The 20,702-nt window shown below is 43.2% G+C and overlaps 1 protein-coding gene and 1 long non-coding RNA gene across 5 annotated transcripts in view; one reads left to right on the plus strand and one right to left on the minus strand.

Annotated features, from left to right (window-relative positions):
* Positions 1–2,433: 2,433 nt before the first annotated feature.
* The window catches only part of ttll7 (tubulin tyrosine ligase-like family, member 7), an 82,165-nt gene continuing 63,896 nt past the window's right edge, over positions 2,434–20,702 (minus strand). Inside the window, exons 17-23 of one of the 4 annotated variants that reach the window (XM_004561491.2) lie at positions 20,321–20,455; positions 17,732–17,812; positions 15,684–15,844; positions 9,975–10,148; positions 8,648–8,748; positions 5,072–5,176; positions 2,434–4,237 (exon numbers count right to left, since the gene is read on the minus strand). In XM_004561491.2, the coding sequence (XP_004561548.2) occupies positions 5,094–5,176; positions 8,648–8,748; positions 9,975–10,148; positions 15,684–15,844; positions 17,732–17,812; positions 20,321–20,455 (735 nt within the window). In that variant the 3' untranslated portion in view covers positions 2,434–4,237; positions 5,072–5,093. The remainder of the gene's footprint in view (positions 4,238–5,071; positions 5,177–8,647; positions 8,749–9,974; positions 10,149–15,683; positions 15,845–17,731; positions 17,813–20,320; positions 20,456–20,702) is intronic. The other 3 variants (XM_004561493.2, XM_076874442.1, XM_004561492.4) reach the window with 3 other exon arrangements.
* LOC143412729 (uncharacterized) lies at positions 9,287–13,154 on the plus strand. The gene is made up of 4 exons (XR_013093273.1): positions 9,287–9,446; positions 9,819–10,165; positions 11,955–12,186; positions 12,502–13,154. It is a non-coding gene; the product is annotated as an uncharacterized LOC143412729 (long non-coding RNA).

Consider the following 20,702-nt stretch of genomic DNA (forward strand, 5'->3'; position numbering starts at 1 on the left):
AGTCATCACAAAAAAGTCTGACTTTGTGTTTATTGTTGAGTGTTTTGTACAATTTAAGGCAAGAAAAAAAAGGTCCTCCCGGAGTGTCTTCCCCTCCTCTCAGCTGACTGGAGGGGGTGCGTCAGGGTCTGCGTTTGATTGGCCTCCCACCAGCTGCTGCCAAAGTGTCAGCACTACAGCAGGGAGCGAGAGCCAAAGTAAAGAAAGCTGTTCTCCTGTGTCACGGGCAGACAGTGTGTTTGTGAAGAGTGACGACCACACCGGCATCTAACCAGACCCGAGTGACATTTGCATTTACATTTAGATGCTGTTAAAAGCGCTGCAGCTGAGCAGCTAATTATGTGTTTAGCCTGGAAACCAACCCCAGCAGTGAATGGCTGTTTGACACCCTAAACTACATGCTACAGTTCAAAAGTTAAATAAGGCAGATACTTCAGGAGAGAAAAAAAGTTTGCATGAGTCGTTCAGAGTCGCCTTCGAAAACGTAAAAAGTAGTCCATCAACTCAAATACCACAACAGTATTTGACTCAGTTACTGCGAGAAATAGAGGGTCCTGTCCACCTGTACAGTACAGTTTGCATCCAAGGAGCCAGACTTGTCAGTTTTTATATGCTCCTTTATTCCCAAGAGGTTGACACAGCGGGTAGCTCTGCATACTTTGATTGGTGGGACTTTTTACACTTGGCTTTTTTCCTGATGCATCCCCCAAATGGATTGATGTCTTATCCCAGGATCAAACTGGGAATCATTTGTTTGTTTTCATTTGCAAATGTATAACTGCTACACTACGGGGCCACCTGTAATTTTTAAGTGGTCTGGAGTAATACTTCCATTTTTTCTTTTCTTGCTTTTTCCACTCATTTTCAGTCCAGTCCTTGTACCTGATCATTTTCACAGGAATGTTTTTATGTTAAGTCACCTAACACAAATTTCTTGAATCATCCAGGCACAAAAAAAGGCACCAAACACAAAGAAATGAGCAGTGGTGCACATTGTTGTGTGTTTACATATAACAGAAAAAACTCAGTAAAGGACTAAACTGCATCTTAGCAGCCTCTCACAAAAAAACAAAACATCTTTTGTTTCAATTTCTTTAGCTGAATCTATGAAAAATGCCAAAGATAACTCAGTTTGACAGGCATAAAATAGTACTTTTTAACAGCAAGGTACTTCTCAAAGAGCTATTAGCCAAAAAAACTTGGCATAGCTCAGCATAGTGTGCAGTGTGTTCTTAAATCTTTTGAGAGAACTGGACAAGTGGAAGACAAAAGAAGAAGTGTCGAGCTTGAATTTAGAATTGATCTGCAGCAGGTGAACGGGTCTGAAAGTCATGCCTTTAAGAAGAAAATACAGCAAAGACTTGACACAAGACTCAAGAGATGCATCTGTCTCTACAGTTGATCCAACTACTGTTCACTGAAGCCTCATCAGAAATGCTCTCAGTGGAAGGATGGTTTTCACGAAGCCATTCTTAAGGAAAGGAACCAGGAGGAAAGGCTGAGGTACGCCAGGTTACACGAGAACTGGGCTGAAAATCAGTGGCAGCAGGTCTGATGAATACAAATTAGAAGTTTTGGGGTCAAATCGTTGTCAATATGTAGAAGACCTACAACAGTGAGTGTCTACAGTCATCTGTGAAACATGGCAGAGGCTCTGTCATGGCTTGGAACTGCATTTCAGCCTGTGGTGTTGGGGATCTGCTGAGTTTAAGAAAAAAGTGCCATCAGATTAAAGTTTTCATTTTTCAGCCACTGCAGTAAGTGCATAAATGGGTAGAAATGGAGCACTATCAGTCATGGATTAGCCCAGACCTCAACATTATCGAAGCAGCGATGAAAGGTCATCTCGACAGAGACTGGAACAAAAGGCAGCAACATCCAAAAAAGAGCTTTGAATGTCCTTCGAGAAGCCTGGAGGACTCTTTGTGGCCGATGGGCCTGGTTCTGCCGGAGGTTTCTTCCTGTCAAACGCGAGTTTTTCCTTCACACTGTTGCCGAGTGCTGGCTCGTAGCGAGTCATCTGATTTTGGGGTTTTCTCTTTATTATTGTAGAATTGTCACATTACAAAGCTGTTCTGATTTGGTGCTATAAAACAAACTGAATTGAATTGGTGGTCATAACAAATATTGACTTTGCACCTATTTCCCATTTTCATGTGGCTTTCAAGGGTTTGCGGACGGGGTCGTAAAAGCGAAACTCCTCTTCACATTTTCTTTTTTAAAATGTAAGTCATACTCGGCTTACTTTTCGTCTCCTTTTCACAATCTTCCATTTAATCTGCGTTCTCTGTAATTTTCCAATTCAGCACCAAGGCTACATTTGATTGAAAAGGAAAGCAGAGCACAATCTGTAACTACACTGCCACTTTTTAAAATAGTGTAAAAAAGTAATAATAATATTAATGAATGAGAAAAAAGGTGAAATCAGTTTGTTTAAATATTTTATTGCTATGTAAAATTAAAAATCTCATACCTCCAATGAAAAAGTCCGGCTCTTAAATAAGACAAATCAATCAGGCAAAATAAAAATGTTTGGCATTGTGAACGGATGCTGGGGACGAGGGGAGAGTTCAGTTTGAGCAGATTTAGCGCAGCATTGCTGCTACACTTGTTAGTCAAAACTGTTACAAAACGCACCGTAGCGTACAGACTACCATCTTTGAAATTCTAGTTATCAACTCATGGGCTAGTACACATAGTAAACTACGAAACATGGACACAATGTTTCTCCCTATTAACATTTAATCATTTAACCGAAGGCTTACAGTAGTTCATGACACATTAACCTTAAATAAAAGTCAACCAACACATGATGCAGACGTGCGTATTATTGGCACATCTGTGAAATCCCGAGCACTTAACTACAGTGCGGTGGTGGGTGTTGGGGGGGGGGGGGGGCTGTAGCTGCTCATCCCAGCCAAATCTCTGCTGTTACAGTACAATACATTTGAACAGATCAGCCAAGTAATTCAGCGTGTCGAACAATCTCTAAATCGTGCAACAGATCCTCGTCATCCCTAACGCATCCAAACTCGAGACGACAAACATAAAAGTGAAGTGTCTTCTTTTCAGTGCAGCCAAACACAAAGAAGATGAGAATAATTAATGTCAACGCAGAACTTCAAGTATATTCCAAACGCAGCTCCTTTGTCTAACCACTACATCAGAGTCTAAAGGGACTAAAATCTAGTCATGCAAGCCACTTTTCTCTCTCTGTTACAAACTGCAAAGTGCATATTAGGAACTGGTGTGTGCTCTCTGAGAGGTTTGGCTCTTGATGCTGTGGCATTAAAGTCGTCTCATTCTCTAAAGAGGCAAATAGGCTCGGCTTTACTACACTGACATTCTAACCGTTGTGTTGCTCAATAGTGCTGCACTTAATAATATCACACAGGGAAAACATGAAGCGTTAGCGTTCAAAAGGCGACCCGTTTTCGGGTCCTCCGGGCACCACATCTGGACTGCAAAAAACCTCCAAAAGCGAGAACATAAAGTGACCGTTGTTAACATAAAGCCTCTTATAAGTTACGAAATAAATAACATTTCAACATTTCAGAAAATGGAAACAAAATAACTGATTATAGTCGGCAAAAATAAGTTTTGTACATCCACTTTTTTTTAATTTAAATGATGGATAGCTTTGTTAGTCCATGTGCATTATGCATCAGCATTCACTGCAGTCATGGAAAAACCTTAGAAAATAAATAAGTACATAAATAAATAATCCTTGCATTGTTTTAGTGTTTGTTATTCTTTTCTTTTACAGTACCATGACTTGTAACTGTACAGTGAGTATAATACAGCAGTTACAATGAGAAACGCGGGGCAAGCCCATCGCCTGGCATTCGAGGGGCTAGAGGGAGGGGACCGAGGGTAATGGTGGTCTGCTGAGCAGAGTGAGCAGCTCCCTTTAGCGATCCCAAATCATCCAGCCTTGCTTTGTTGATCTTCCACAAGGAGACTGGGCCAAAACCAGGCCCCAACCTGGGGTCCAGAGCAGCACCAAATTCAGATCTATACCAGGACACCTAAGATCTGGGTTTGGCTAAAAAAGTCAAGGGAGGCGAGGTTGGGGAGGAGAGGGGAGGTCAAAAGGCCAGGGTTGCCACGGTGACCTCAGAAGTGGCCCATCCTGGCGGCAAAAAGGTTACGGGAGCGTGGCACGGCTGAGGAGATGCTGCCAAAGCTGGACGAAGGCCACTTCATGATGAACTGGGAGGTCACTGGCAGCAGATACCTGGACAGACGGACAAGAGCGAGGGACGGAGGGATTAGGAGAGAGGATGAACATAATGAGAGGATTAGTCATGCAAAGGTCGCAATTTAGAGGTCGGGGCGCCTGAGTAGGCACTGAGACAGCATATAGCCAACTTTTCATTAATGGTTCTACCACTTATGACCATCTCCATTTGCACAATTCAACTTTAATATTTGCTTGGAAGTTTGAAGATTAAAAAAGGAAAGAAAAGGAAAGAAAAGGAAAGAAAAGAAAAGTGAAAAGAGTAGAAAAAAAGAAAAACTGGAGACTTGTGAGATCCGTATGAACTGCAGCACTTGTTAAAACAGCTACGTTATTTTTTTAGAAAATTCCAGAAGAAAGTAAAAAGCGCCAGTTGTACATATCACCACGGACCAAGATGGCATCTTCAGATGTTTGGTTTTGTTTGTTCAATGGTCCAAAAAGCCCCAAATAGTCTTTTTTAAATCACATTTAACCAAAACAAACAAATAAAAAAATCTTCACATTGAAAAAGATGAAAATAATAAACATTTGGCTTTCTTCTCTTTGCTTGGCGATTCTTGCGTTTATCAAAATAATGATTTATGTTCTAATCTTTTAATCTTTTCAGCTCCAGTTTTGTGTAATGTACCAAATCTAAAGTATCATACACACAGAGCTCTTAGCTGCGGTCCTGTTTAATTAGGTTATGTGCAGTAATTATGCATCTGCTCGTACAGTAATAAATCATGGACCTCATACCGACTGTCTTTTCTCTCAGTACAACTGTTTTTTGGGGGTTTTCAGCTTTGATCCTTACATTATTTGGTATCATGAACATAAAATCCTCACCTATCATTCCGAGGCACAGGCGTCAGTACCTTTCTAAGACTTTTCTATGACACCTTCCACCGAGACAGAGCAGTGAGGCAGCTCCTGCTAACAGCGTTCCAGTACCTGAGAATGAGACCAGTGTCAGGTTGAGTCAAGGCGAGGGCTGAACCCCGCTTCCATCTTCCTTAGTTAAGGGAAATGAGTCAGGTATGGTTGTCAGAGAAATGTCAGATGAGATGATCGGGATCCTGGACAAGGTTAACTGAAGGTTATGCAAATGTTAGGGTAGCGTTCAGAAGACATGAGACGGGATGCTTGGATTCTTCTAGACTGATCGCTTAGAACAAGATTTACATTTATGGGCTTTCCCAGCACACATTCATATTGTGATATGAGACATTATGCGATCTTATTGCTATATCCGTGGCAAAAATCCTAAGCTAATAATAAAAATACATCTAATATTCGTTTAGTTAAATGAGTACAATGGTCAAAGGGAACGGTCCCCATGGAAGCTCTTAAGATGTGACAATCTAATCAAAAGGGAGCCACTGGCGCTGAGGATTACAGAGCGAAGAAATAATATCTCCTTTTAAGCCAGAGCAGCGATAGCACACTTTTTCTCTGACAGCCCTCGTTTCTTGTGAAATAGCTCTTGGACAAATTAGCTGAGCAGCTTCTTCTGAAGTCGACCGGAAAAGGGGAGGAAAAAAAAAAGCATGTCGCTAAGGGCATCTGTTTCAACACAGCCCCAGACCCAGGAGAGTTAGGAGGGATTCAAATTAACTTGATTTACTCCAATGAGAGTGTCCTTGAAACGGCTTCAAGTGGGCCGCAGGTATCCCTCCAGCACATCATCTTCATCTGTGACTGGACTCGGCTGAACAATGGCTCAGTCCGACACTTCATCTCAAAGTTCTCCACTTAAACCCCAGAGAGGTTTGCAGGATACGCTCTGCTCTCGGCCTTTCACATACGTTCCCAGCAGGTAGCTCAAAGTGCGCTCTTAAAAGAGCCTTCTAACGATTTTATAGCACGGTGTTGGGTGCCACCCTTTGGATTAACTCCTGCTTTACTTATGTTTCTCCTCTCTGTGCTCGACACCTTAAAACATGTAAAGATTCACCCTACATCCACCGGGAATTCTGTAGCTTTGCAGTGTCACGCTTCAGTTCGTTTCCAAAGTTTTTGCTGTAAACTCCAAGAAAAGACACGAGGGAGGAAAAAAAGATAAGAAAATTGAATACTGAACATTCATTAGGGGCCAAGTGTGTGTTCTCTGAGATCCTCGGCTAGTCACTTTGAGAATATTCAGCTCATAAAAAGAATCACTGTGGTGATACTGGCAAGGGGTGAGATGGGGTGAGATGAGGGGGGGATCTTCTCATGTCCAAATGGCTGTCATCTCTGCAGGCTGCATTTAATTGGACCCTCGTTCAGCTTCTTCCAGGTTTGTCCTCTGTTTGATTGTTAAGAAGGTCTTGGCAACAATGTGCATGCTTGAAAGCCAGTGGGTTGCGGCTCATTCATGCACTTGTGCTTTACTTCAATCCATCAGTTGACAGGCACACACTCTATGCACCAATCCATACATGCAATGCTACAATCTAGTGCAGTTCCTCCTGACAGGCCGATCTTAAGTCCTCCATCAAAATTCGACTGCCGCAGTGAAATGACAGAGGCCCCGACAAAACAAAACACCATGACTGAGGAAGGAGAAGGAGACTGCTGCGATAGCTGATGCAATCAGAAATAAGAGGTACAAAAGAGGCTTGAAGGTTATCTGCAGCCCTCATTCAGCTCCACACCCCAATTAACCCTAATTACTGCCACAGTTTTCAGACAAATGAAAGTTAATAGGATCTGAAACTTTTGTCATCATGGCAAAATTGTCTTTGGGTATTGACAGCAATTCCAAGCTTAACAAGAAAGTCATTAGTGGGGCTATTTGGCTACTCCTTCTCATCTGCCCACACAGGACGAAGGACTTGCCTATAACCCCGCCAGGTTGTTGACACACCTGATCGGGGCACTTCTCACGGGGAGGATGCTTGAACTCGAGCAGGCAGGTGTGGTCAACAATGGAGACCCCGTGGACCCGATCAACGCTGATGTGTGACAAAGGCTGGTGTATGTGTGTGCACGCACATGAGACAGTGGGTTGAATTTACAGTACAAAACTCATTTAAATGTTGCATAGCAAACTGTTTGAGGCCATCATAGCTATCTATAAGATTTAAAAAGGAAAGCCCAATACAAATGGATCATTCTATGAAAAACATGTCCTTAAAAGCCTTTGAGGAATAAGAAATATGAGTGTCAATAATGAATATGGTCTTATTATACTGCAGTGTTGCAGTCTTTGACAACAGCAGGTGGATGAGTGTATTTCATTTTTCTAATTCAGGCCTGAAAAGTTCTGAAAGCTTCAGTTTATTATTGTAAAGTAATTAGTAACAATGTATTTATTTAAAAGTCTCAATTAAAGCAACCATTAACCACATTCTAATGTTTAGGTATAATGGTCATTACTTGTGTGATGCAAATATTCATTCTGTCTGTCATGCAAAGATGCAGTGTGTTTAGTCCAGCTGATGTCGCATCACCAAGAAAACAAAAGCAAGCACCTTCCAAAGTTTAGCGTGAATTCCACTTTTTGTGGAAGATGTTGCTTTAAAAACAGATAAACTCAATCAAACAGTGACATATCCTCCAAATTTCCTGTGCAGCTGGATGGGAACAGAGCAAAGGAAAAGTAGTTGGAGGTTAGTGGAGTGCGAGTTACTGAAGAGGGACTGATGATCGTTGTGTAACAGTCACATGACATGTGCATGCACACCCACGCGCTCTCATACACACACAATTTACCCTCTCATAAAAAGCTTATGCATCAATGACAAAATAATCCTAATTGCTTCTCAGCTATCTGAAGTGGTGGTGGGTTGCAACTGTCCCCTGCATGCCTGATGGAGAGATGCGAGCCACTTGTGCCGTGAAACTGCAAGCCACGCCATGTGAGGCCGAGCCAATTTCTGCCTTCTTGTGACAAGAAGAGAGGGGTGCTTAGGGTTGATCATGGCACTGATGCGGTGCAGGTGAGACGCTCAGCTCCCGCCGAGGCCACTCGTACTGAAAATGCACTCGGGGTGAGATGCTCTTGATAAAAAGCACTGAGTGAAAGGCGCAGTTGTAAAGCATGTGGTTAAAAAAGGATGATGCGCTGCAAGCTGGCCGAATGGTTGCGGGGTTGACCAGCAGAGCTCCAAACAGTCTGAATACGCCTCTTTCCCTCTGAACACACTTTGTCACCGTTTTGCTCTATTTGAGCATTTAAAACACATCCTGTTCTTTTGCCGTATCAATTAATCTCAGCGTGGCTTATTTATTAAATGCTAGTGAGGGACAGAAGAGGAGACCATGCTAGACTGTTGGTTGTGCAGCCAAAACAACCATCTCTGGGCAAGTGGGATCAAGCCTGTGTTACAGCTGTGAGGGTGGTGGAGGCAGCAGAAAGCAGTGAGTAGGGACAGTGCTGGAAGATGGTGGGGAAAGGGAGGGGGGCGGGGGTTTAGCAGAACTAAACCAAGCAGAGACCTGCATCGAGGGGCGAAGAGACGGAGGAGGAGGAGGAAGCGGCAGCGACAGCAGCAGGAGTGGAGCCATGGGTAGAGGTTGGTCCAGCAGCAAATGGGAAGCTTTTTTTACACAGACATATATAGACACAAGAAATAGGGAGAGACACACCAACGCGTGCTTAAAGGATACCTACAGCGAGTATCTGGACACACTGGGCTTGATGGAGCTATGAATTCTAGTTGTTAGTTATTTCATCGCGTTATCACATCTGAACAAACTGAGTTAAGAAAAAACATGAGCAGGATAGTCAAAACCTAAACCGGCTCTTCAACCATACACAAACCCTTAATACTTTTTTAACAGCTGAGGTTTTTATACAGTAGGTGCAAAGTGATAGCCTGTTAAAATATGCGCAAGAGTCATGAATCATGTAAAGTGAGGCCCCAGGAAATAAGGAGCTCTCTCTCGTAAGGTCATTTGCTGCACAGGCTCATCTGGGGTCTAATTGAATTAAGCAGGCCTCGAGGGGCCCCGGGCTAACCTGAGCGCTAATCTGTGGGCCATTATTTCCTGTTAACAGCACACTCCCTCTCTCCCACTGCCGACCCAGCTCCCTCCCTGTCTGCCAGCCCAAAGCATATGTGATTTAAAAGTTCACTCATTACAAACCCAAGCTGCTGTCTCCTGCGGGGATCAACCTTAAAAAACAGAATGAGGCTGATTTTTTTTTGCTTGTTTGTTTTTATCAGGGTCTCCTAATGAAGATGATGTCTTTAAGGCTCTGCGGAGGCGAGAGAGCAAATGTTTTCTGACAGAGGTATAATGATGATAGGGCTGGAAATTTTAAATCAGAGTCTTTTTCTGTCTGTATCAGTGACTTTAATCAGTTTTGTTTCAGTGGGTTTTTGTCAGAGTTGTAAGTTTATTAATAGGTGCTTTAACAAGTTTCCAGCTACACCTAAATATTGGAGGAAGACACTGAAATAAGTGTCTTTGTTCAGAAGCCCAGTGGAGAGATGTGCAGAGCAAATAATGTCTAATTCCTTTAATTTGTTGCGATACCATTATGGCTAAACTGTTGCTGGTAATTAACTGTAATAATAATGAATTTGAGACCCATTTCTAAAGATGCCTCCTGGACCAAGCCATTACCATTTTTTTAAACAGTTCAATTCAATTTTCTTTGCAGGAGTTAATCTCAACATTGTGCACGAGGATACCTATGACATTTGAACACCCTCAGATCTTATACAGTATGGAGGATGGATAATTAGCTCTCTGTGGCAGCGGGAAGCTAGAAGAATCTTTCAAAAATACAGCTGAAATGCTCGGATGTCCATCTCACCTGGTGTCATCCCACTCCGGGCTGAGTCCGGTCAAAGAACCGCGAGACTCTGAGACAAACTTGTAGACGACCAACAGGCAGTCTCGGCACAGCTGGACCAGCCTGCGACAGCACTGCAGCTCCTGGGGTGACACCACCTCACTGCTCTTGCTGAAGATGGTCTCCCAAGATGAACTGCAGAGCAGAGAGAAGTAGTTTAACACACACACACACACACACACACACACACACACACATATATATATTTAAATTCTTCTTTTTCGCTTTAACTCATCATTATGAAGTCAATGTTGCTTGCACAATGTAATGACAGCGTTGTTGTTAAATTAGTTCCCTATAAGTCTTTGTCGAGCCGATTCGGTCTCCCTCCAGGCACAAAATTACCAGCTGGATGTCAATGGCATCTAAAAAGTATCATTTTAATGTACAGTGTCTAGTGTACGCATGATAACCACATACAAACACGCAGCCTTTCCCTCTCCATGCGTGCGTACACAGCGCAGACATACAGGAAGACAGACACACTGAGGGGGATAAAACAAATCCTGGTACAGTTAACCCCCTTTACAACCCCGGACATACCCCTGACTGTGAGAGAGCCTCAACAACTGAGGAACACAACCCCGGGGGGTACTTTTGATGTCTACCCCGTTTCACTTCTTGGGAGGTGGGGGTGGCTCCTCTGAAAGGGTTCAAAACAGTGTGCGTTTCCATTCTCTTCCTCAAAGTCGTTTTCAAAGCCTGTTGAATTCATCAGCAACAATAGCTGCGAGGCTGTTTGATTGTTGTTAAGTCCCTCAGATAAAATATCAAACAACAGACCGAGAGGAGGTTGCGGGGGGAGCGCTTCCCCTTGGATTTGGCGTGTGCTATCCGAGGTGCGCCGCTTCACTGTCTCCATGTGATATCAGGGCCCCCTGTTGGGTTCATCCGTGTTGGGGCCGTGGCCCGCTGTAGGGAGGGGCCAGACGATAGGCTAGCAAGCTAGCTGGATGATCCTGGGCAGGCTGTGATCAGACAAAAGCTGGACGGGGTGCAGCATGATGGGGGTGGCTGAGGCTAGGGTTGGCTAATCCTCATGAGCCACATGAGCCAATAGCCCTTCTGCCCAATCTCTCTGCTCTCTTTTTACCGTCTCTTTCTCACTCGGTCGCTCCTCCACTTTTTCTCCAGCCACACTTCCATAAAACGGGAGCTTTCACCAGGGAGCAGCACTTTTTGAAGGAATTCAACATGTTTCAACCACAGGGAACCAGGTCTAAATTAAGTTCTGGGGTAATTAGTTTAGCCCCCTAAAAGCCCTGGGAAGGTAGTATTTTCTGAAAGTTCAGGTCCTCTGGGGTTGGAGCTTGAAGCGATAAAAAATGTTTGATTGGTCGAGCACTCGGAGCGTTTTAGCCGGCCTGAGACTGACTGTGCGATCACACAGTAAAAATAAAAAAAATAAAATGTTTGCTTACTTTCAGAAATACAGCAGGAATTATCGGTTACTGTCTGTAAACGCCACGTTCAGACTGGGACAGACGGATGAGAAAAAGCGAGAGCAGAAGTGGTCAGTCGAGTGAATGAATAGAGGCTGTGTGTCCAGAATCATTACTACATATTATTTAGTACACCAGGAAGAGTTTCAGTGGATCCCCGTATACAGTAGTTTGTAAGGAAAGCTGCAATCAGTAGTGGAAGTCAAAATTCGATTTTAAACTGAAGGAGGGAGCAGAGTTATTGACTGTGGCAACATTTTAACGCACAAACAAACACACTCAGCCCTCCACACCTCTGCACCACGCTGCGGGGAAGATTTTGTGTGAATGGTCGGTGGACTAATTTGCATCATCTTCAGGGCTCTTCAAGACCCGAAACGTAGACAGCCATCGGTCAAATTCCTGCAAACAAAAGTTTGGAGTTGTCCAGCTGCTGTCTTTCTTCTCTCACTGCGTATCAACCCCTTAATCTCCATCACCTTCTCACTCTCCTCCCCAGTCTCCCTTAATTGAGAAGGGACAAATGGAGAACTTAGAGCAGCGACTTAGGTTACATCCTCTGAGCCCACTGCATCAAGAGAAAAGTCGCTGCTGAACAAGTGAACTGTAAGGAATATGGAAGGAAGGAGATGTGAGGAAGTCACACCTTTATCCCAGAAGAGACAAAGATACTGGCAGCCACCAGCGTTACCCCTCAGCCTCCTAGTAGATGCACCTATGGAATAAAAGTAGTAGGTGACTTCCTTCCTAAATGATTGCACTTGGAAAATGTTCAGCAGGTCGAGATCACTGAGATTCAAACAGATGAAAATTCAGTAACACTTGATAATATAACCCACGGCTAAGGGCATAATTCCTCTGTTATTAATGGAATTTCAATGTATTTTATTTGAAATTACAGCATAATTATAGTTACGAATACTTAAATGTAGGCACACTAGAATAAGGGGGTAACAAGTCAGGCTTTTACAGGAAACAAAATAATTGCACTGCAAGTAAAGTGTCTGACATGTCTCGTGGAATAAAAATGTATTTTCCCACTGTAGGTATGCGTGTCTACTTTTTGCGTGTTTAAGCAAGTGGAAACTGGACGGTGCGTCTTCCTGACATGATCAAGTGAGCTGTGACCGCAGTGATTCATCTTGTGAGGATTCATCTTCTGTCGCTTCAAGAAGCGTAGAAATAAATAAATAAAGGCACAATAAAACTTCAGAGTATCAGATAACAACCTAAAGTGAAGGAACTCAGAGGCCTTCACTCACCTTCCCCTGCTTCTGTCCCTCCCCTCGCTTTCTTCTTGCTCTCACCAGTGAAAAAGCCTTGATTAACAGCCCAGATTTGTGACCTGAATCTGCACCCTGTCTACAAAGACTAACATGTTTCTTTCATGCCCAAAAGCTTTCAGGAAAGTGCAGTTAGGTCTGGTTGGTCTGTCACTCATTCTCTGTCATTCAGCTGCCATTTCTTCCGCAGTCATACTGAAAGAAAATGGCAAATTGTCCCTGCTGTCAGTGAAACTGATATATTGATGAAAAATGGGCTTAAGGACATGAAGGAAATTGTGTAGTGCAAGAACCTCTAGTTATGGAGATGGAAGAGTGACATTATGCAATGAATAAAGTAAGTGTAATTGGCCTGCAGCGTAATCACTTGTTTGTGTTGTTTCTGAAGAATTAGACTCCCCGAACATTTCCATTCATTCAGGCGACTTCTTTTTGATAACACGGGCAATTTTTCAAAGTCTCTTTTTTAAGTCCTGATTTAAGTAATTGCTTACCGTCTAAGTTGATGTTACATTATAGGTACGAGGCTGGTTTCATTCAGAGGTGCGTAGATTCGTTTTTACTGATCATTTTTTTTCGCATGACCCCGGAGCACGCTCAGCTGAAAGAGCCATTTTAGCATCAGTGGAAATAATATCAGCAACAATTGTCTGTTTATCTCCGTTGCAGCACCGCTCTGTGTGCGTCTGCAATAAAACCTGCTTGTTGGATCCATGCACACAACCGACGTTTGACTTTGATATTTGGTGTGTATGCAGCCTTCAAGAGGTTGATCTTTTTAGTGTCCATTTAGAGAGAAATTACGCAGTGGATGGATGTCAGTAAATATAGATTTTCAACCTGAATTTTATTTCAATAAAAGATCCGATGTGTGATTTTAGTGATTCTGTGCAGAGATTTCTTCATCAATTAATTACTTCTTTTCTTTTTTGCTTCTGCAACTTATCTTCAAGTTGTTTCTGTCCATCCAGTCTCTTTCTAGGAGGTTTTCTACCTTGAAATATAAAATGGCACCAGGGTGGATGAGCTAGCTCGCTTCCAATAAGTTTGGGTGAAATGTAAAAATTTTCCAATTGACAATCGTCAGTCCAATAACCGACGACAGGCGATACATTTGCACATGCACAGACTTTTTGATGGACGGAGCAATGCAATCATGCACGGACTGATTTGCACGTTTAGAACACAGAAGAAGTCCAAACATGGACGAACGAATTGCCCAATTACAGACTGGAGGCGAAGGCGCAGATAGAAACGGACTGTTAGCTCAGCGAGGAGGTCGTAGGCGGAGAAGACGATCCACTGGTCTGGACAATGCATCTCCCAGTGAAGTCACGGAAATATACCAGCCACAAGCACACCTCCAGGACGCATGTTCAACACCGCCGGTAATATTGTTAACCACCTCCGCAAACATTGCAGTAAACAGGAAACATGCTTGTTTTCCTGTCAAAGAATTTAAGTTTTGTTTGGAGGGAATGAAGCTACTCTTTGGATTATTCCTTTATTTATTTATTTGAGACTTAACGTTACATCGCAGCTGGAAGAGACGATTTTTAACTTGTTGTTTGGTCGAGTGTGTCAGACAGATAAACACTGGATCGGCCTGTAAACAGGGTACAGCAGAAAAAAGAAGCCAGTTTGTCTTTGTTTCCCTCCCCACCATTGTGTGTTTTGTTATTTAAATAAAACGCTTTTTTCTGAACATTGGCTACTGCTGTTCTTTCTTTCTGTCATGAGTTTGAGTAAATGAATCGCTGCTACGTTTGGGCGCACTCTGAGGAGGGTGCCGTTAAAACAGCGGTATTATTTATTTCTGTTGACTGCTTCAACCAACATTATCAACAAACTTACTTAAATAAATAAATGTTCCTTGTAAAACCCGTCGACGACAGTCGATATATTCGCCCAAACACCCAAACTTACCTACCAATAACTCCTTTGTCATTCTAAGGCCTCAGTCACAGCAGAGTAAAAATAGGACAGCAGCCTCCGACAAACACTACAGACTGATCGCATTGAATTTCTTTGCTGGCTGGGATCCACTGTAAGCAGTTGCGTTGACAAACTGGTTGCCCAGAGGTTCAGTGTGCAGAAACCTCAAACTCAGTCTTTAGAAGCACAGGTCACCTGGTGTGAGGCAGCCACAAGCTTTGCAATTAATTTCCATTTAATTTATAAACACAGAAGATTATTGTGACCAGCTGGAGTCAAAGAGCGAAACTCCACTCCATGAAATAATGAAACATTTATGGCAGAACTTTTACTGTAATTTGCACAAAGTTTAACACCGTAAAGCATTTCTTATTTTGCACTCAAGATGCGAGTGATAGTTGCCGCGTTGAGTGTTTAGTCCTTTGGAAGGAGAGGGAAGGAGTCCGTAATTCACACAGCTGGATGTCTCAAAGCTGTGAGCAAAAAATCCCCAAACTTTGGCTCTGTCGTTTCGCTTTTTTACTCAGGCTTTCGAGCCAGGAGCATTTCCAGAATATTTTAAATGGAGCGGCGAGAATGCAGCAGGGGAGCCACAGGAAATCAGAATATTCAGTCAGAAATATTTAATAAGTGTGAAAAACTGGTGTAGCTCTAAATCCTGTTGCAGATTTACTATGTGAAAAGTGAAGCTGCATAAGAATGTTAACATGTTGTTGTTTGCAAAGTGAAAAAAACAGTGATTTAGGTAAGAAGCCGTGTCTGTCTGTTTTGCAATAGGTGTATCACAGTTAATTGTGGCATTATCGCAAACACATTACACAGAAATGCCAACTTGACTCTGTTTAATCAAACAGCTCAAAGCATCAAAGTCGGTTTGATGACAGCGACTGACTGCGACCGGTCCCAGAACTGCTCCCATCTTTGAAGCAATTTCAGAGACCAGTTGACTGCACACAGTTGCAACAACTGTGGCCGAACCCAGTCCATCACCTGGCTCCGACTGGACCTACCCGGTGTTGGAGAAGCAGTTCCACATGCCCTGGCCGTGGCTCCACAGCAGCCTGTTGAAGACGCGATTAAAAAGCCGGTAGAGGTGAAGGCTCTCCACGTCCGGCTCCTTCCAGATCCGCTGCAGCACTGAGCGCACATTGGTACGTACAATGTCCAGCACCTGAGTGATGGAGAGAGTGAGCGGGAGTTGGGGATGAAAAGGACAGAGAGGCTCAGGCTTGAATGGGAACATGAGGGAAAAGTAATGCTACACCTGTCATTTCTTTTCTCCTTCGTTTTTTAATCTCACCTTAAAATCAGCAATGACGGAGGCCAACACAGAGAGCAAACTTGCAATCGCATATATACACATAATGTGCATAAAGAAAGATAAAAATGATTTGAGCGGGTTTATCTCCGGATTCAGGCCTGTGGACTCGTGCAAGACTGCATGCAGAGACATGCAGCCTATTTCTCATTTGTGTGCTTTTAAGGCTCTTCTACAGGCAGGACACAAAGTGCCGGGGCAGACAGTGGCGAGCACGGCAGAGGACTAATTGCTGCACCAACGTCAGTCTTGGAGATAAGGTGTCAGAAGTTCCCGGGCGGTCTAAGGACACCTGCGCCAGCCTTCCGTCATCCCTTCTTCGTTTTCCCATCCCTCCCCACCTCGCTGACTTCTCTTCCTTCCTTTTCTTTCTCTTTTCACCCCGCTCAGAGTGCAGCACTGTGGCTCTTTTGACTTTGATTCCTCGCTCCTCATTACTGAAGTGCCCATCGGACGGTGTGTGTGTGCATGTGTGTTTGGGATGCGAAGAGGCAGATTTCCCAACAGCAATATGAGGCGAGTGAGACATGCATACACACTCAGCCAAACTGATAGATGAGTAAACACACACGGATATGTTTTGGTATGGTAATCAGATAGCAGAGCGGTGGGCGCTATGTTCCTGACCTCTGCCTGCTGCTCATTAGGCTGCTCCACTCCAAATAAAGCATCAGCTCGCACCACCGCAGCCCACAACACGGCCAAGCGCAGTTGTGCAGAAAGCACTGGCTGAGAGATCACATCATTACTGACACGCCTACTGGATGCCATTACATGTCTTGTCCCCTCTTGTGTTTTGTTTACATCCTATTTGGTGTGTCTGCCTCTCACTGTCTGACATGGTAATGATCTTCATGCTCGTCTTATTTTTTTCTCTCGCTCTCTGAAGTTTGATTTCGAGGTTATTTTTCGTGCTTTAAAAGTTTTACAAAAGCTTTCAGAGAAACAGGTAGGAGAGGTGACATCTTTGTCACATTCGCCGGTTTTAACAACGTCCATTCTGTACAAGGTGACAGCGCAGACCCGGTGCCGGCAAGGGCAGGCAATTTATGCAGGTGGCAAAAGAAAAACGGGGATCTTTTTGTTTTACAGTTCCAGGATTAACATATCCAAGAATGACGCCAGTGTGTGAGGCACTGATTAGTATTTTGACGAGTATTTTTAAAAAGTTCTAATAACTAGACAAAGATCAGGTTTTGGGACGTTGCTCTCTGGAATTCAAAAGTCCACATTTCCGTCTGTCTTTGCAGATGGAAAAAAAAGCTACAACTTTATTTTTTATAACCTCTTTTTTGCAACCGTCTCTTGTTGTTTGCTGGGATTGCCTTCTTGTCTGCTCCCAAAAGCAGTGATACTCAGTTGGCCCTAAATCCACCAGAAAGTGACAATTTGAAACAAAACAACGGGAGCTGATACAGACCAGGAGCCAAACTGTTCTATGAATGACGAGTCAGGTGACCTCGCTCAGATCTCCTGAAATGTGGACGTCTGCACAGATTAAGAGGTTTGGTGTAAAAAAGCCCATTTGCGACTTTTTCGTATATGTATTTCTGGGAGTTCCTTTCTCAAGGTGCAAAATACGTAAGCGCACAAACTGATTTAGTAACCTTTACTTTTACTGGTAGTTGCACCTATTTTTATCTTTTTTTACTGACACGAACAAACTGGGCCTGGGTTTAGGAAACAGCGCAACCTTTGCTTGCTCTCACATGCCATTTCACATCTGGCTCTAACACTCACCTTCCGCTGTTTGGTTGAGTCCAGCTTCACCAGCCAGTAGGAGGCGACCTTTGGTTTATGATATTTCCAGTTATCCAGAATCTGTGGAAGAAAAGTAGGAGTTAACAACTGAAAGGTAACCTTAAAACCTGCTACAGATTACCTGCAGAGAAGTGCAATTATTAATAACAGCCTCTGCATCGTTCCAACAAAAAACAAACCAAAACAGACTACATTGCTACTGCTGTCTCCCAGTAGCAGTCCATCATACCTCGGGGTTATTACCGTGTGTTAAAGGGCAGTTACTGTGCTGTGCAGTTCAGTCACAATAAGAAAGCATACGAGGCCAGGAATACACCTCCAGGGGGAAACAGATGCACCTTTTTGACTCCAGGGCAGGCGGGTCTTGGTCAAACTTATTCTGTAGAGATTCCCTGTCCTCATTAAGATACTATACAACAACTTATCACTGCCAAGTTAAAGAGTGCAGTGCCAGAGAACAGTTAAACCTGCACTTTTACAGTACTTTAAAACTGAGAGAGTATCTCAGAAAAGCTGTAAATAAGAAAAATGCACATAAAATATATCATTTACATGTAGCACAAAAGAGTTATAATGATAATAGATTTTTTACAGGTTATGACCCTGTGAGTCAAAAACCCTGGATGTGTTGTTATGCTCAAAAGCTGTCCTGGATATTGCAATGCACAAGCTCCCACTGCCAGCATTACTGTGTGACTAAAGGCACTGTTATTGTTGTCATGTTGACACAGTCTACATCTCCCCACTGGTGCACATACCTCACACGTATCGTGCTAGATCCCCTGCAAACACTGCTCCCATCGGGAAGCTGCAGCGCAAACTTTATGTGTACACACACACTCACACACACTCACGCTCAGAGTTGGGTTTCCATCATTTCAGAGGACATTACGTTGACTTTCCTTTACATTTACCCCGTCTATTACCTCTTGCCTGCCCCTGTCACCCTAACATTAAACCAAGTCTGCAGTTAAACTTGGACAATTTGCATTTTTATCCCCAAGAGAGAGACGAGTCCCCACAGTGTGACAGTATAAACATCTATTGCCCCCCACCCCCTACACGAGTAACACATGTACACACCGTACACAGACAAACCAATGCAGCAAATAATTTGTTCACATTCTAGAAAGTTGCTTGTTTACTTGTTTAGCTTTCTCTCTCAGTAAGAACCCAACAAACAAGGTGAGAAATTGGTTACCGCAGCACATCTAACGCTTCTTACGTTTTGGGTCTTTTTTTGTCTGGTAAGCTGCGTGCTCATTTGTCACAATGTGTTTTGTACAGGCACAAATTACCCTCAATTTCATCTTTTTATTGGTTCCAACGCCGGCAAAAGAGACGGTTCTGAATGAAAGATAAAGGAGCCAATTACACGGATACAAACACATCATTAGCCCAATTAGACCCAAGTTTAAATCACGGAAAGCAAAAAACACCAAAGATTGTTTTCATGCCAAGTGAACACTCGTTTTCTCCTGAGGCAAAGAGTCAACAGTACAGGTGCAGCTGTTCGTCTGCGTTTCCACGGCGCTCTCATTAGGGTTCGTTAACAGTACAGGTGTGGCGGTAATTGTCTCCCACAACCCTGACACACCCAGATGTTACCCACACAGACACACACGCACACATTTTGCTTTAAGGTGTTTGTGTGAGAGCCACTAATAAGGTGCTGGTGGCTCACCCTAACAACAAAAAAAAATGCTGTTAATTTTTCAAGAATTGTCACTTGTTTGTCCATTTTTACATGACTTACCTCAACATAATGAGCATTTAACTTTTGACATTTAATAAAGTGCCTGTCTGACCTCTCACATGATGGCCCAATTTTTTTTTTTTTTAACGTAGGCCTTGCTTGGATCCAGACCAACACTACATTTGCTTCTGTCGTTGTTACTTTATTGCATTTTAAGAATGTGGTTACTTTGCTTGATATATTTGTAAGTTTTATCCTCGAGCTTTGCATGGTTTGCATTTTATTACCTGGCTTGTTACTATCATTTGGAAAATGTGTGTATTAATCTCAATCTTTAGCTACCTGCACACAGATGCTGATTGTTTTAACAGATATTTAAAGAAAACAAAAGTATCCTTCATTGACCACTATTTTAAGTTCCTAACTCCTAGGTTTAGCTTTATGAGCCAATTTCTTTACGTAAATTTGAGTAATAATTTGTAGCACAATCACACCTGTGAAAACACGAACACACCGGGATGTCCAGGCCTGACCAGAAGCAGAGGAGGAACTGATTGATACAAAGGGGCAGTGGGGAATAGCGCGGGGCGGTAAACTGTTCGACAGGTTGCTGCTGGGGTCGTTTGAAAGACAATGGGAACCGAGCCAGAGCAGACAGGCTATTGTGAGGGAAGTGAGGAGGTCACTTTTAGTTAGGCTGCACAGTGACCGCACCTGGTCACAGAGGGGCTCTGGGAATACCGCGAGTCTGGACTCCCGCTCGACACTACTCCGTGTTGTCTTCCACTTTATTTTTCTTACACGCAAAAATAACCTTTTGATTATTTTGTGAATTATTTTCACATTTTGCACAATGGCGATCCTTGACTCACCTCGTCCAGCACACCCTCGGCCTCCTCTTCAGTTTTGCCCGGAAACCTAATCCTCATGGCGGTGAGCACTGCCAGGGTCTGACGCACCAGCTCTGCCTCCTGCTCTTTACTCCTCAGATTTATCAACGGATCGCCCTGCACACACGTAAAGGCAAAGCATTAAAACTCGACAAAAAAAACAGCTTTTAATTTATAATATTGTGTAATCGGATGTGTTTATTAGGCCTAAAAAAATCGGGGGAATTACCAGATTATTTCTGTTATAATTACTCATTACTTAATGGTATTATGTTCTTGAACGTGACGAGAAAATTCTATTTTTGTTTTATTATCACATTTTGAGTTCTTCGGAGTTGCACTTGAATATATTAAGTTTTTAGCA

Source organism: Maylandia zebra, linkage group LG15 (assembly GCF_041146795.1).
Source record: "Maylandia zebra isolate NMK-2024a linkage group LG15, Mzebra_GT3a, whole genome shotgun sequence".
Taxonomy (NCBI): domain Eukaryota; kingdom Metazoa; phylum Chordata; class Actinopteri; order Cichliformes; family Cichlidae; genus Maylandia; species Maylandia zebra.